The 12,368-nt window shown below is 48.3% G+C and overlaps 2 protein-coding genes across 2 annotated transcripts; both read right to left on the reverse strand.

Annotated features, from left to right (window-relative positions):
* Positions 1 to 609: 609 nt before the first annotated feature.
* Positions 610 to 3,380, reverse strand: LOC125512376 (butanoate--CoA ligase AAE1-like). The gene is made up of 2 exons (XM_048677467.2): positions 2,552 to 3,380; positions 610 to 2,288 (listed from the first exon to the last, which is right to left on the reverse strand). Exons 1-2 carry the CDS (start codon positions 3,110 to 3,112, stop codon positions 801 to 803), a joined length of 2,049 nt encoding a protein of 682 aa, XP_048533424.1. The 5' UTR covers positions 3,113 to 3,380; the 3' UTR covers positions 610 to 800.
* A 79-nt stretch (positions 3,381 to 3,459) lies between these two features.
* On the reverse strand, positions 3,460 to 7,551 carry AUG4 (HAUS augmin-like complex subunit). The gene is made up of 13 exons (XM_048677468.2): positions 7,322 to 7,551; positions 7,206 to 7,253; positions 7,030 to 7,128; positions 6,413 to 6,766; positions 6,088 to 6,187; positions 5,940 to 5,985; positions 5,550 to 5,643; positions 5,358 to 5,429; positions 5,204 to 5,262; positions 4,895 to 4,963; positions 4,706 to 4,757; positions 3,837 to 3,914; positions 3,460 to 3,721 (listed from the first exon to the last, which is right to left on the reverse strand). Exons 1-13 carry the CDS (start codon positions 7,469 to 7,471, stop codon positions 3,656 to 3,658), a joined length of 1,287 nt encoding a protein of 428 aa, XP_048533425.2. The 5' UTR covers positions 7,472 to 7,551; the 3' UTR covers positions 3,460 to 3,655.
* Between the last annotated feature and the right edge of the window lie 4,817 nt (positions 7,552 to 12,368).

Below are 12,368 nucleotides of genomic sequence, written 5' to 3' on the forward strand. Positions count from 1 at the left end.
CGTGAAATGCATCCATGCATGTGTTTGAAGGCTCCGTCCTCCGATCCAAGAGAAAAAAGAAATGAGGAAGAGGAAGGTAAGCTAGCTAGCTGTGTTTGTTTATCTCAAAAAAAAAAAAAAACTAGCAGTGTTGGTGCAGATACATATGTACGTACGTTGTGTCCGTGCACTGCTCAACGCTGCGGGTACAAATTCCTCGGTAGCGAATTAATATCGCGCGTGACAGTGGCCGGCCTGCTCGCCTTGATTTTTTTCACGTGCGATCGAGTTAGACTAGTCACAATGGATAGTAACTTAGACTAGTAACATGCATATATTACTGGTCTATGTTACTACCTCTACAGTGAAGAGTAACATATATGTGATGTCATGCAATACTTCATATTTATTAGATTATAAATTCATCTTGTCTTGATATACGTGATATTACAATAACTAGCTATGGTACTACATGACTCTTTTTTATCATTAAATTTTCAATCGACTGAACGTAGTCAGTCCCAAACATTTGACATTGGGTGAAGGGCTCATTTCAGAAACAATGATGGCTTTCCCCTAAAAAAAAATCAAAAAGAGAAACAATGATGGCTGGATATCGAACCAAAAGCCTAGAAAAATCATCATGAAGATAATGAAACACGGGTATAACATACGAATATGAAGCCCGAACAAAAGCTACCGGCACCATATTTACAGATTTGTAAATCATTATTCGTTTTGTGATTCACTCCAATTATTCATTTCAAACCAAACATGGATTGCAATCACCGTAGAACAGATTAGGGGAGGAGTAGAGTAATTCAGAGCTTGCTGGTGGAGAGGCTGCCCATGGCCTTGGCCTTGTCCCGGAGCGCGAACTTCTGCACCTTGCCGGTCGCCGTCTTGGGCAGCTCCTCCAGGACCACCACCGTCCTCGGCGCCATGTACCGCGGCAGCCTGCCCCGGCAGAACGCCACCACCTCCTCCGGCTCCACCCTCTCCCCATTCTTGGCCACCACGAACGCGCACGGCGTCTCCCCCCAGTGCTCGTCCGGCCGCCCCACGACGGCCGCCTCCGCCACCGCCGGGTGCGCGAACAGCGCCGCCTCCACCTCGATGGTGCTGATGTTCTCGCCGCCGGAGATGATGATGTCCTTGGACCGGTCCCTGATCTTCACGTACCCGTCCCCGGGGACCCGCACCGCCAGGTCGCCCGACCGGAACCACCCGCCGGCGAGCGCCTCCGCCGTGGCGGCCGCGTCCTTGTAGTACCCGCTCATCACCGTGTTGCCCCGGAACATCACCTCCCCCATCGTGGCCCCGTCGGCGGGGACGCTGCGCATGGTGGCGGGGTCCTTGACGTCCACCTCTAGGCCCAGGTGGTGGAGCCCCTGCCGCGCCTTGATCGCCGCCCGCTCGCCCGCCGGCAGCGCGTCCCACTCGGGCTTCCACGTGCACACCGTGGCCGGGCCGTACGTCTCCGTCAGCCCGTACGAGTGGATCACCAGGAACCCGAGCTCCTCCATCCGGAACAGCACCGCCGGCGGCGGGGGCGCGCCGCCGGTCATCACGGCCACCTTCCTCCCCGGCGGCAGCGGCCGCCTCTCCTCCGGCGCGGCGTGCACGATCATGCCCAGCACCGTGGGCGCGCCGCCCATGTGGGTGACCCCGTGGCGGGCCACGGCGTCGAAGATGGCCGCGCCGGTGACCTTGCGGAGGCAGACGTTGGTGCCGCCCTGCGCCGCCACGCCCCACGCCATGCACCAGCCGTTGCAGTGGAACATGGGCACCGTCCAGAGGTACACCGGCATGGACGCCATGTCGTTGAGCAGCACGGCGGCGAGGCTGTTGAGGTACGCGCCGCGGTGGGTGTAGATCACGCCCTTGGGCCGCGACGTCGTGCCCGACGTGTAGTTGAGCGCGATCGGCTCGTTCTCGTCCGCCGGCCACCGGGCCGCGAACTCCGGCGACCCGCCCCCGCTCACCAGAGCCTCGTACTCGTGCTCGGTGCCCGTCGTGCCGGATAAAGAAGGTGTTGATCCGTCGTCGTCGCAGCCGTGGAGGAGCTCTCTGACGAGGACGACGACGGGGGGCGTGGCGCCGGCGTCGGACAGGAGGCGGAGGGCCTCCCGCGCGACGCCGAGCAGCGCGGCGTCGACGAAGATGACCCTGGCCTCCGAGTGGCGCAGCAGGACGGAGGCCATGGCGGCGTCGAGGCGCGAGTTGAGCGCGCAGATGACGGCGCCCGCCATGGGCACGGCGAAGTGCAGCTCGCACATCGCCGGGACGTTCTGCGCGAACACGGCGACCTGCCATCAAACGGCGCAAGGCACAGCCGGTCAGAAGAGACCCACTCGACGATCGCAGCGAGTCAGAACCAATCCGGGACACGAAAGATGGCGATTTTTGGAGGAAAATCAAAGTGCAGCTGACTGCTGCGATGACGACGGAGAGTAGAGGGGCTGATGCTATGGAACAGAGTTGCCCTGTGACTGTGACTCTCTAAAAGAAAGGAAGAGGAGCAAACGAGCAAGCAACAGAGAGTTGGGGCTCCTGTGTGGATCTTACGTACCACGTGGCGGCGCCGGACGCCGAGGCCGGCGAGCGCGGCGGCGAGGCGGAGGCAGCGGGCCCGGGTCTCCCGCCACGTCCGGGGCGGCGCGTCGCCGGCGGCGGCGACGACGGCGGGGCGGTCCGGGTAGACGAGCGCGGAGCGCTCCAGAAAAGAGAGGGGCGTGAGCGGCGCGTGGTTGGCGGCGCAGAGCACGGCGCCCTCCATCATCTTCATCCCCCGGCCCGTCGGCGGCGAGCTGCTAGCAGGCTGAAGACACGGCGGAGCGGGAGCGAGGCTCGTGGGGCTCGTGGTGGGATTGTTTCTGGTTTTCGGCTTCGGTGAGGCGAATACAATACTGCCGCTGATGCCGATATCGAGTGGAGCAGAGCGAGCGTGCGTGCGCGAGGGGCGCACGCACGACGCACTCACCGTCAGCGTCATCCTGTCGAGCCCGACGGCGTATCCGCAGCGCGTGGGTCCCGCTCCCCAACGCGACAGAGATCGACGGAGCAATGACGAAAACAAGAGCCTGAAACGGAAGAGCTGCGACAGCAGGCGACCTCCAAATGGCACCGCCATTTGTCAGACGCAGCTCTAAAAAGGAACATGTCACCGCTTCCTAGGAGTACTTATTTCCATCCATCGCCGCCGAAGGTGCTCGGCGACACGCGAGCTTAAATAGGACAAGCAGAACCGTCGCCGATCATCCGGTCAGTCAGACGGACCAGCCGTCGTCGCTGCAACTTCCAACCAACCAGCAAAAGAACGTAACGCGTGCTCTGGTATCTCCTCTCCACTCTTTCCGCGTTTTGCTCGATGCAAACCGCTTCCCTGCCCGAACCCGCGCTGCACACCGGCGACAGACTACAAAAGAAGCAGCCTTCTGAATCCAGCGGACTGCACTACAAGCGTAGGCCAAGGACACATCAAGATCAATGTGGTTGATTCATGCATCAGTTTTCCCCAATATCTGGAACTGGAAGACAAAAAAAAACGACAAGCATATACGGCGAGCGAAGCTCCGCTCGATTGCGAGCAGCAAACAGCACATTCCACAAAACTTGAGTTGGGCGGACGTCTACTTCACCGGGAGAAACGGGGATCGGAGACCCGCGCGCGTGATCATGACGAGGCCGGCTTCAGATCCATCTCCACCTGGTGGATCGTCCACTGCATGCCCTCCAGTTTCTGCGGTTCAGGATCATCAGGTCAGCACGCGGTTCAGGATCATCAGGTTAGCACAGAGACACGTAGAGCGTGCTGCGTACGGTAGTTAACGGCGATGGAAATGAAACAGCATTACCTTCACGATCTCATGGTACTGCCTCGCGATCACGTCAAAGTGCGGGTCTACGCCTTGGTACTCGCGGAGCCGTGAGACCTGACATGGGGGATCAGAACAACAAACATGACCGTTAGATGAATGAAGTGGACACTGGATGGTCTTCTTATCGGATTAGGTGGGTCCTGAATTATACAAGATGACATACTTTGTTTCTCTCAAGTCTAAAAATGCAGCTAAAATTGATGACTGTACAATATATTATACATCTTGTAAGCATTTGACATCCCTGGATATTAGGTAAGGTGAACTGAACACCGGCAAAAAAAAAGGTAAGGTGAACTGAACTTGCCAGATTCTCAATGCACCCTAAGAAACTCAACATCAACTAACTGACTGGTACTACTACAGAACTACCTTCACATAACTTCCAAGGACACACAGCATTCAGTTTTCAGCAGGATGGACCCTCATCAGTGTTCCTTGGCCACTAGCTTCTCTGACATTGTCAAAAGCAGTTGCTATTGTTGCCTCTGGTAACTCTCATACTCTTTGTGAGCTTATGTCAAAATTTACTGAAGGTGTGAACACCATGCTCCATGATAAAGGTCTCACTCACATGACTGAACGAGTTTACTCATATAACAGAAAGCACGTGGGACTTGCTTAATTTCGACCAGTGGTATATCAGTGCCAACGACCGCCCTACACCATTATCTTAAGAACCGATAAGCTAACCGTCCATAAGTCTAAATGGAAAACAATCATAGTTAAATGTTTCTAACAACATTGGGTGAATATGAAAGGGCCTTAACTGGCGAATTACGTTTGCTACCAGTGACCAAACATTTGAAAGACTAACACAGAGCAAGGAAGATGTCGTATCATACCGCTTCATTATAGGAATTGGATGCTTCTTTCGTTGCCTCCACAAGATATTTCCTGCAATAAACAATAAATCTGGTAAGGTGGTTGCTTACTACAGAGAAAACACCTACACATGTTTCTTGTTTGGAAATAATAAGTGCTGCTTCCCTCAATGATAAGATCGGTTTCAAGGTACATTAAGTTGGATGTACCTGATTCTATGCAATGCAGGTACTGTTTCCTTCGTGTAGGTGTCACGCAAGAGATGGTGCTCCAGGTAGCTAGAATAAAAAGGAAAGAAAAAAATACAGTTCATTCAGTCTTCTGATCCTATCACTGATTATAGAAAAAAAAATACATAAAAGGCAGAGAGATTCAAAGCTCAATGATTTTTTTCTAGCAAGAGCTTATATAATGCTGTTCAATTATGCTTAACGCGATACAGATTAATATCAGCTTACTGAAAACTGAAAAGTTACACACTAGTCCAACATTAAGGTGCCGACAAGTCAGGTGCCAACCTTAGTTTAGCATTCATAGTACGGCATCTTTTAATAAGCCAGGTCTTCTTCACATCATCCTGTTAGGCCACACATAGAAAGCCAACAGACGTCAAGAAATAGTACTAACCCCATTAATAAGTACCAGTATAAAAGGAGCATGAAAAAGCCTTACATATTGGTGCTGGTGTTCTAACTTCTTGTCTTTAACAAACTGTATAAGTACAGCAAGAATTTGCTCCAGGACCTTGGAAGTTTGAACAGCCACAAATATTTTGACAGATTTCAGCGAATGAATTTGCATTAAATAAAGTGGACTAGCCACCAAAGTTATGTTTAAGAAATTTGTCCGCCTATGAAGACTCACATTATAGTGCTCAGCAAATTTCCTGTCCATCGAAGCAAGATCCTCCAGTAGAAGGGACTCTTCCTTTTCTATTCCTTCGATAATTAATTTCACCCTGCCCAAGGAAAAAAGGGAACTAAGATAAGTGTGTATAAGGAACTCCCAGTTAATCTTTAATTCCAAACAAGAAAGGTGAACAACTGGGCATTGTCAACAAGAAGTTAACTATATAAATGATGGGGCTGTCCAAAGAGAAGAGATGACATCAGTACTATAAAAAAGCTCTAAAAATCGATGTAAGATGTTACAAGAAAAATGATGATAGTTTCTTCAGAAATTACACCTGGCCAAAGAAAACTTGGTTGTGTAAAACAACAATCATAAGAGAGAATAAGATGGGAAGATAATCACCTTTCTGGAAGCCTGGCACTTGAAATCTGATTGATGGATGACGAATCTGCAACATATTCAAACGTTATGATGAGAGAAGGTCAAAGCTTATAGATCATTAAAAAATTATATCTGAAAGTCCATGAGATTCAGTATTTCAGTAACGAACCCCTTTCATCCATTGCAAAAAGATCAGCTAAAGCGTCACACTTAGCTTCTAACCGAGCCTCAATCTCTCTGGCCACAGATCTCTGATACTCGACCATGTCCTGCAATGTCAGATAACGGGTGGATGCTTTCAAACATAAAACCACTTTTTTTTCACTTTGACTAAAACCAATCCATCACTGCAATTAAGAACTAAGCAATAAACAGTTTCACAATTCCACAAAGAACATACATGAATTACACAACACTTAAACAAATTGTGAAATCACTTGGTGATAGTTCAGAAAATAACTTAAGACTGCGAGAGCTTCAAGGATTTTACATACCACAGTCATGGCTGGCTGCTGTTGCTGCACCTGATAGAGATAATCCGATGTTATCCCAAGAAAACGATCAGGAACACCACCTGCGCCGGGCTCAACCAGCTCCGAACCACCACCACCAGCGGCAGCACCAACAGTCAACGCACTACCGGTGCTGCCATAGTTATTGTAGCCAGTCGAGATTGAGGTTGAGCTGGGCGTGGCACTTGTTCCGGTACTGTCAAATGAAACCCTTGACAAGGTGCTCAGCTTTTCAATCTCCTCCTCATGCACCTCCCCGTCCTGCGAGAGCAGTGGGAGCCTCAACCTCTGGGCCGCCTCCGCTACCGCCAAATGGTGCTCCAGAGACTCGTACACCTGAACCATTCCCAGCAAAGTAAGTAAGCTCCCACCAGGTTCCATTTTTTGTCAGGTAATTTCTGGATCACCACCCAAATTGATCAAATTGGCAGTAAATGTTTCCTACTCCCTCTGCACGGAAAACGTTCTTATATTTTGTTATATTTTGGGACGGAGGGAGTACTTATTTAACCAGTTCGATCCCCATTTTCTAGCCCATCTGCAAGGAAAATCACCGGACAGGTGCTAACATTTCAGAGATTGGGAGAAGCTGAACCTACCTCTGGGGAGCAGTTGAGCTTCTTGGCGGCACCGGCGCTGCCCGCGGCGGTCGCGTGCTGGTACTCCTCCACCATGGCCATCGCCTCCGCGTACACCGCCTACCGAATCGTAGCATCAGATCTGATCAGAACCGCGCGAATTCTAGATCGGGCGAGCGGGCGGGGGCAAAACTCACCAGGGCCTCGAGGTAGCGCGCGCGCTCCGCCGCGACCTCCTCGCGCGCCTGCGGGGGCACAACACCGGATCAGTGGTGAGAGAGAGGGGAGGTTGGGTGGCGCGCGCGCGACGTACCTGGAGGAGGTCGGAGTGGGCGGAGCTGGAGAGGAGGGAGGCGTCCGGAGCGAGGTGGTGGCGCTGGAGCTGCTCCACCAGGTGAGCCACCTCCGGAGGCGGTGGCGGCAGGGACGCCGCGGCGGCGGCTGCTGCGGCGGCCTTGGACATCGCGGGCGGCGGCTCCGGCGGAGGCTTCGACGAGTTGGTTCCAAGTTGGCGTTCGAACTGGTGGGAAATGGGTGGTGGATTCGTCAGGTCGAGGAAGCCCACAGCCGTTGGATCGGACAGGGACGGGCGAGATCGACCGCAGCTGTGGCCGGCCGGCCGGCCGGCTTATCACGAGATGAATTCGAATTTGAATTTCGGGGCCGCTGATGCGAGATGTCTATGGAGGCAGGAATGCTAGCACTAGAAACGAAAACAATTGATTGAGAGAAAACATGGAACTCAAATATCACGATATATCTTCTAAACCATCAAAGAAAATTATGTGTGTTTGCGTGGATGTGTTTGCGATAATAACTTACTAAGTGCATCTACAACGGCGACCGGCAAATTTACTCCCGCATCCGTGCATGGACAGGGGGACCAGTCAGCAGACATTAACACGGGAACCCGCCATTCAGCGTTGTCCGCATACATTTCAACAACAATCCAAACCAAAGGGACGAAATTCGTTCAAACACGACGGATTTCATTAAAAATCGTACATAATTAAGGATGACAAATTTATCCATGGACATGGATACCCATGGATATCCGACCCGCATGGATACGGGTTGGATACGCTTTTGTGCCCATGGGCGGGGCCCAAACCCGACCTGATTGCTCGTGGGTAGGGCTGGATATAATTTTGTATCCGTGGTTACACCCAAACCCGACAAGATAGTATGACTTAATGGGCAAAAATATGTTATCCCTACCCCACAGTAACATGTCCTACTATAATTTTACACTTTGTTATCTAAAACATGCAAAAGAAATTGCAAAATGCCCGCCGTAACCTTTATTAGATGACATTCAATCCCCACCATAACATACTCTAGCGCCCCTTCCTTTATTTTTATCTCCTCGTTAAATGCTTCATCAATCTCATCTTTTAGAAAAATACTAAATGATATTTGGTTGTTAGTGGATGTTGATTTACCATAATAAATGAAGCCCATCTTGTCACGAGGTGAAGAATGGAAGAGCTTATCTTCTATATCTAAATAGCTAGCCCCCACTAACTATTTCTCTCAACATGCAAGCATGCCACATCATCACACAACATGCATGAGAAAAGGCCCACCCCCACTATCATATGTCTCTCAACATGCAAGCGTGCCACTTCATCATGACATGCATGGAACAAAGACCTATCTCAACATGTAACGTACATGAGGGTTTTCATTCTATTATGCTATGTACATTTAATAAACATTTTACGACTATATAGTAATCAAGCACAATAAATTATATGTATTTTTGTTGTTAGCTTACTATATTATTACTTCAAATATTCATGTTTCATACAATGAGTCACATTGAAATATGTTGCAAAATATTCCCGCAACAACGTGCGGATGTCGTCTAGTGCTAACAATATGTTATGTCTTATTTATATGTCTTGAGAGGACCCAACGGATATCCTGTGGGAATGGATATCCAACGGGTTTGCATATAGACACAATATTTCACCCATGGGTTCTTCATGGACGGGCAAAGATTGTCTTCATAGTTATGGATATGGATTTGATATTGTTCTAGTCGATCCAAACCCGATCAATGCGGCGCAGCGGCCCGTAGTTGGTTCCTCGGGAAGTTGCGTCCGCATTGAAGCGGCGGCTGCCGGGAGGTCGCATCGGTCAGCACCACTCTCCGTCCGGTCACATCGCTTGACATCAATGTCATGCGCTCTGTGCTTTGGGGCGGCATTGCGGCGTGGTAAGTTGCATGTGCATCAGAAGGAAAAACGCAGGAGGGGGTGGGCCAATGTGGTCAAAAGTGGGCTTGGAAGCGGTCCGGACGTCTGTAAAGCTTCCCCACGTTTGTCTCCGATTTGCTGAAGAAAGTACATCCGGACCACACCACGGATCGATACAGACCTATGTGGATGACTTCCATAATTCAAACAGCACGGTTTGGACATATACGGGAGGTTTGAGGGTCAACATTGAAAATGCCCTAAAGGCATTTATGGAGACAATTCTAGACATTGATTTTCAGTAATTCTAGAGCGCACGTTCGTTGCGAGGACTTCCAACGTGATTGCTTGTGAGCAGTTGGATTTCAGCTTCTGGTCACCGCGTGCATGGTGCGATGAAAGAGTGACATCATCGTGTTATCATGTAAACACTTGGCAGCATCACTCGACAGCGATGTCACGTCGATGACGTCCTTGATTTTTCATACTCTCACTTGAAGTCGACAAAAGTAAGTCGTGTCTTACTTCGACTTTACATGAATTATTAACAAAGGTAACTTGGTCGACTCAGCCGACTCTTTGGTTAAGAGCCTGAGTTTTACTATCTCCTGTGTTCACTTTCTTTCTCATCAATCATTATTCTTCGAATAAGAGTTGGACAAGGAACACCGGTGTATATGCCCTAACACAAGAACTCTATGTATACTTATTTGTTTATTTTTGCGTAGGCAGGAAGTCTGAATACTAGACTAAATCTAAGCCTTATAACAACATTCGTAATAAAAATAAAGAAGTTACAAATAAGCCCAAGGAAAATATATCCTCATCTTCAACCTGCACAAGATGGTGACACACCGTTGGCCTAGCTCAATGCCCAAGTCACTTTAATTGTGTCTAGCAAGTCAACAAACGTTATCTGGAGATGCATGCGTTGATGATCCGAAGCATGATTTGTCGATTTGGAGAACAAGACGAACCTCGGCAAGGAGGCCCAACCTCACATCGAAGCCGAATTAATCGTTGTATGATTTTTTAGGTTCCATGTTATCCATCGCCGGTCTTGATTTTAGGAGTGACAATAACTAGATGCACACTAGCAATAATGAATCAAGCAAGGTTGTTGTGTAGACTAAATCCTTAGTTTTCTCTGATAGTTGAAAAATCATTTGAAAATGGCACTCAAAGATAGAATACGTAGGGCTAAATTGGTCTTTTAAGATAACTGAAGGATAAAATCATGTGAAAAACATCAAGACATTGCATAGGTTTATGAGACAATTTATCGACAAATCGGTCAATTTGGAGCTCTTTGAGTTTGAATTTCTGGTTTGGAATGAGTGTCCCCACCCCTTATGTTCATAGTTGCCTTAGGATGTACTCCCTCCGTTCTTTAAAGAGTGTACCTCCAACTTTTTTTAGAAAGTCAAACTTTTTTATATTTGACCATGTTTATATAATAATACATCAACATTTATGCCATCAAATTAGTAGCATTAGATTCATGATAAAATATACTTTCATCATATACCTATTTGATTTCACAAACATTGATATATTTTTGCACAAACTTGGTCAAACTTTGAGATAGTTTGACCCTCCAATAAAATTGGAAGTACACTCTTTAAAGGACAGAGGGAGTAATCATGATGTCATGTATGGTTCATAGTGTGCGATGTAATCATGTCATGTATGCATCATTGCTATACTATACTCTATCTGGGTGCTTTAGAAACCACTCATGTATTTTTGGACGTTACCAACAAAATATAGTGACGGTCACAAAAAGTATATTATCAGACTAACATTTTTAAAAAGTTTCCTCCAGCGGTCATGATGCATCCGGGTGAACTGCGGGGACTTCATGCTCTACTGCATGACCGTGCTCCTACCGCCACCTGAGTAAGGCATCATGACAAATGCACATAGAGGCCTCCCATTTTTCTCAAATCCACTTAGCTCAAATGTGTCGCCGATATCATGCCACAAGGTAGATCACAACCCCCGCCCCCTCACCCCAAATCACCCCACCGACATCTCTGATGGTTCATGGACACTGCCCGTGCCAACATTGTCCTAAGGCCGTGTGGCGGGCTATTGCGCCCAACGTCCACGAGACCTCCTATTCCCCGCATAGGGCGACACAAGACGCCTCCCTCCCCCAATGCAAAAATCACCACCGACACATCTAATGGTTGATATTATTTAAGTGGAGACTGCCCCGTGCCAACATGGTCCTAAGGCTGTGTCGCGGGCCATCGTGCCAACATGGTCCTAAGGCTGTGTGGCAGGCCATCGTGCCCGATGTCCACGAGACCTCTTATTCCCTGCGTAGGGCGACACGAGACAACCCGCTCCCACGCGGGCTTTTTAGACCGACCCATCTGCAGGGTGAGTGGCCCTAGCTTTCACATTTTTTTATTTCCTTTTTTATTTATGTCTTTAAAAATACTAGGAAATGCATTTTTCTTTTTTATTTGTGCTCATTAATTTTAAAAATGGTTTGAATTTCTAATAATGTTTTGACTTTCTAAAACCATACACTTTAAAAAGTTCCTGATTAAAAATATGTTCATGAATTAGAAAATTGCTCCAGGATTTTAAAAAAAGTTCACGGATTTTAGAAGATGTCCATGAATTTTAAAATTTGGTGATGAATTAAATGAATGTCCACAAATGTCAAAAAAAATTCGAAGTTGTTTTTTTCACAAATTCAAAAAATGTTCAAGAATTTTAAAAATTGTTCTTAAAATCCCCAAAAAATATTCCCAAAGTTCAAGCAATTTTCACGAATTTCAAAAAATGTTCACAAATTTAAAAAATATTCCTGATTTTGAAAAAAATGTTCGACATCTTTGAAAATGAAAATGAAAATGAAAAAAGCAAAAACACCAAAAGAAAAGCAAAATACCCCGATCTAACCTTCCCAAAACAGGAAATGAGGGCTAGTTGGGTCGGCCAAGTGTACGTAGCAGATGAGGTCAAGCGACATGTTGCTATGCGCCAACCTACGGGGTCGGTCGACAAAGTTTAACTTAATAAATGAGAATTCAATTCGTCATAACATATCCCCCCCTCCTCCGTGTCGCCCTCCTCTGGCGACACGGGGAACCCGGGTTACCGCCGCTAGCAGGCACCTCCCCCGCATTGCCACCACCGGAG

Source organism: Triticum urartu, chromosome 6A (assembly GCF_056163025.1).
Source record: "Triticum urartu cultivar PI428250 chromosome 6A, HENAU_Tu73, whole genome shotgun sequence".
Classification (NCBI taxonomy): domain Eukaryota; kingdom Viridiplantae; phylum Streptophyta; class Magnoliopsida; order Poales; family Poaceae; genus Triticum; species Triticum urartu.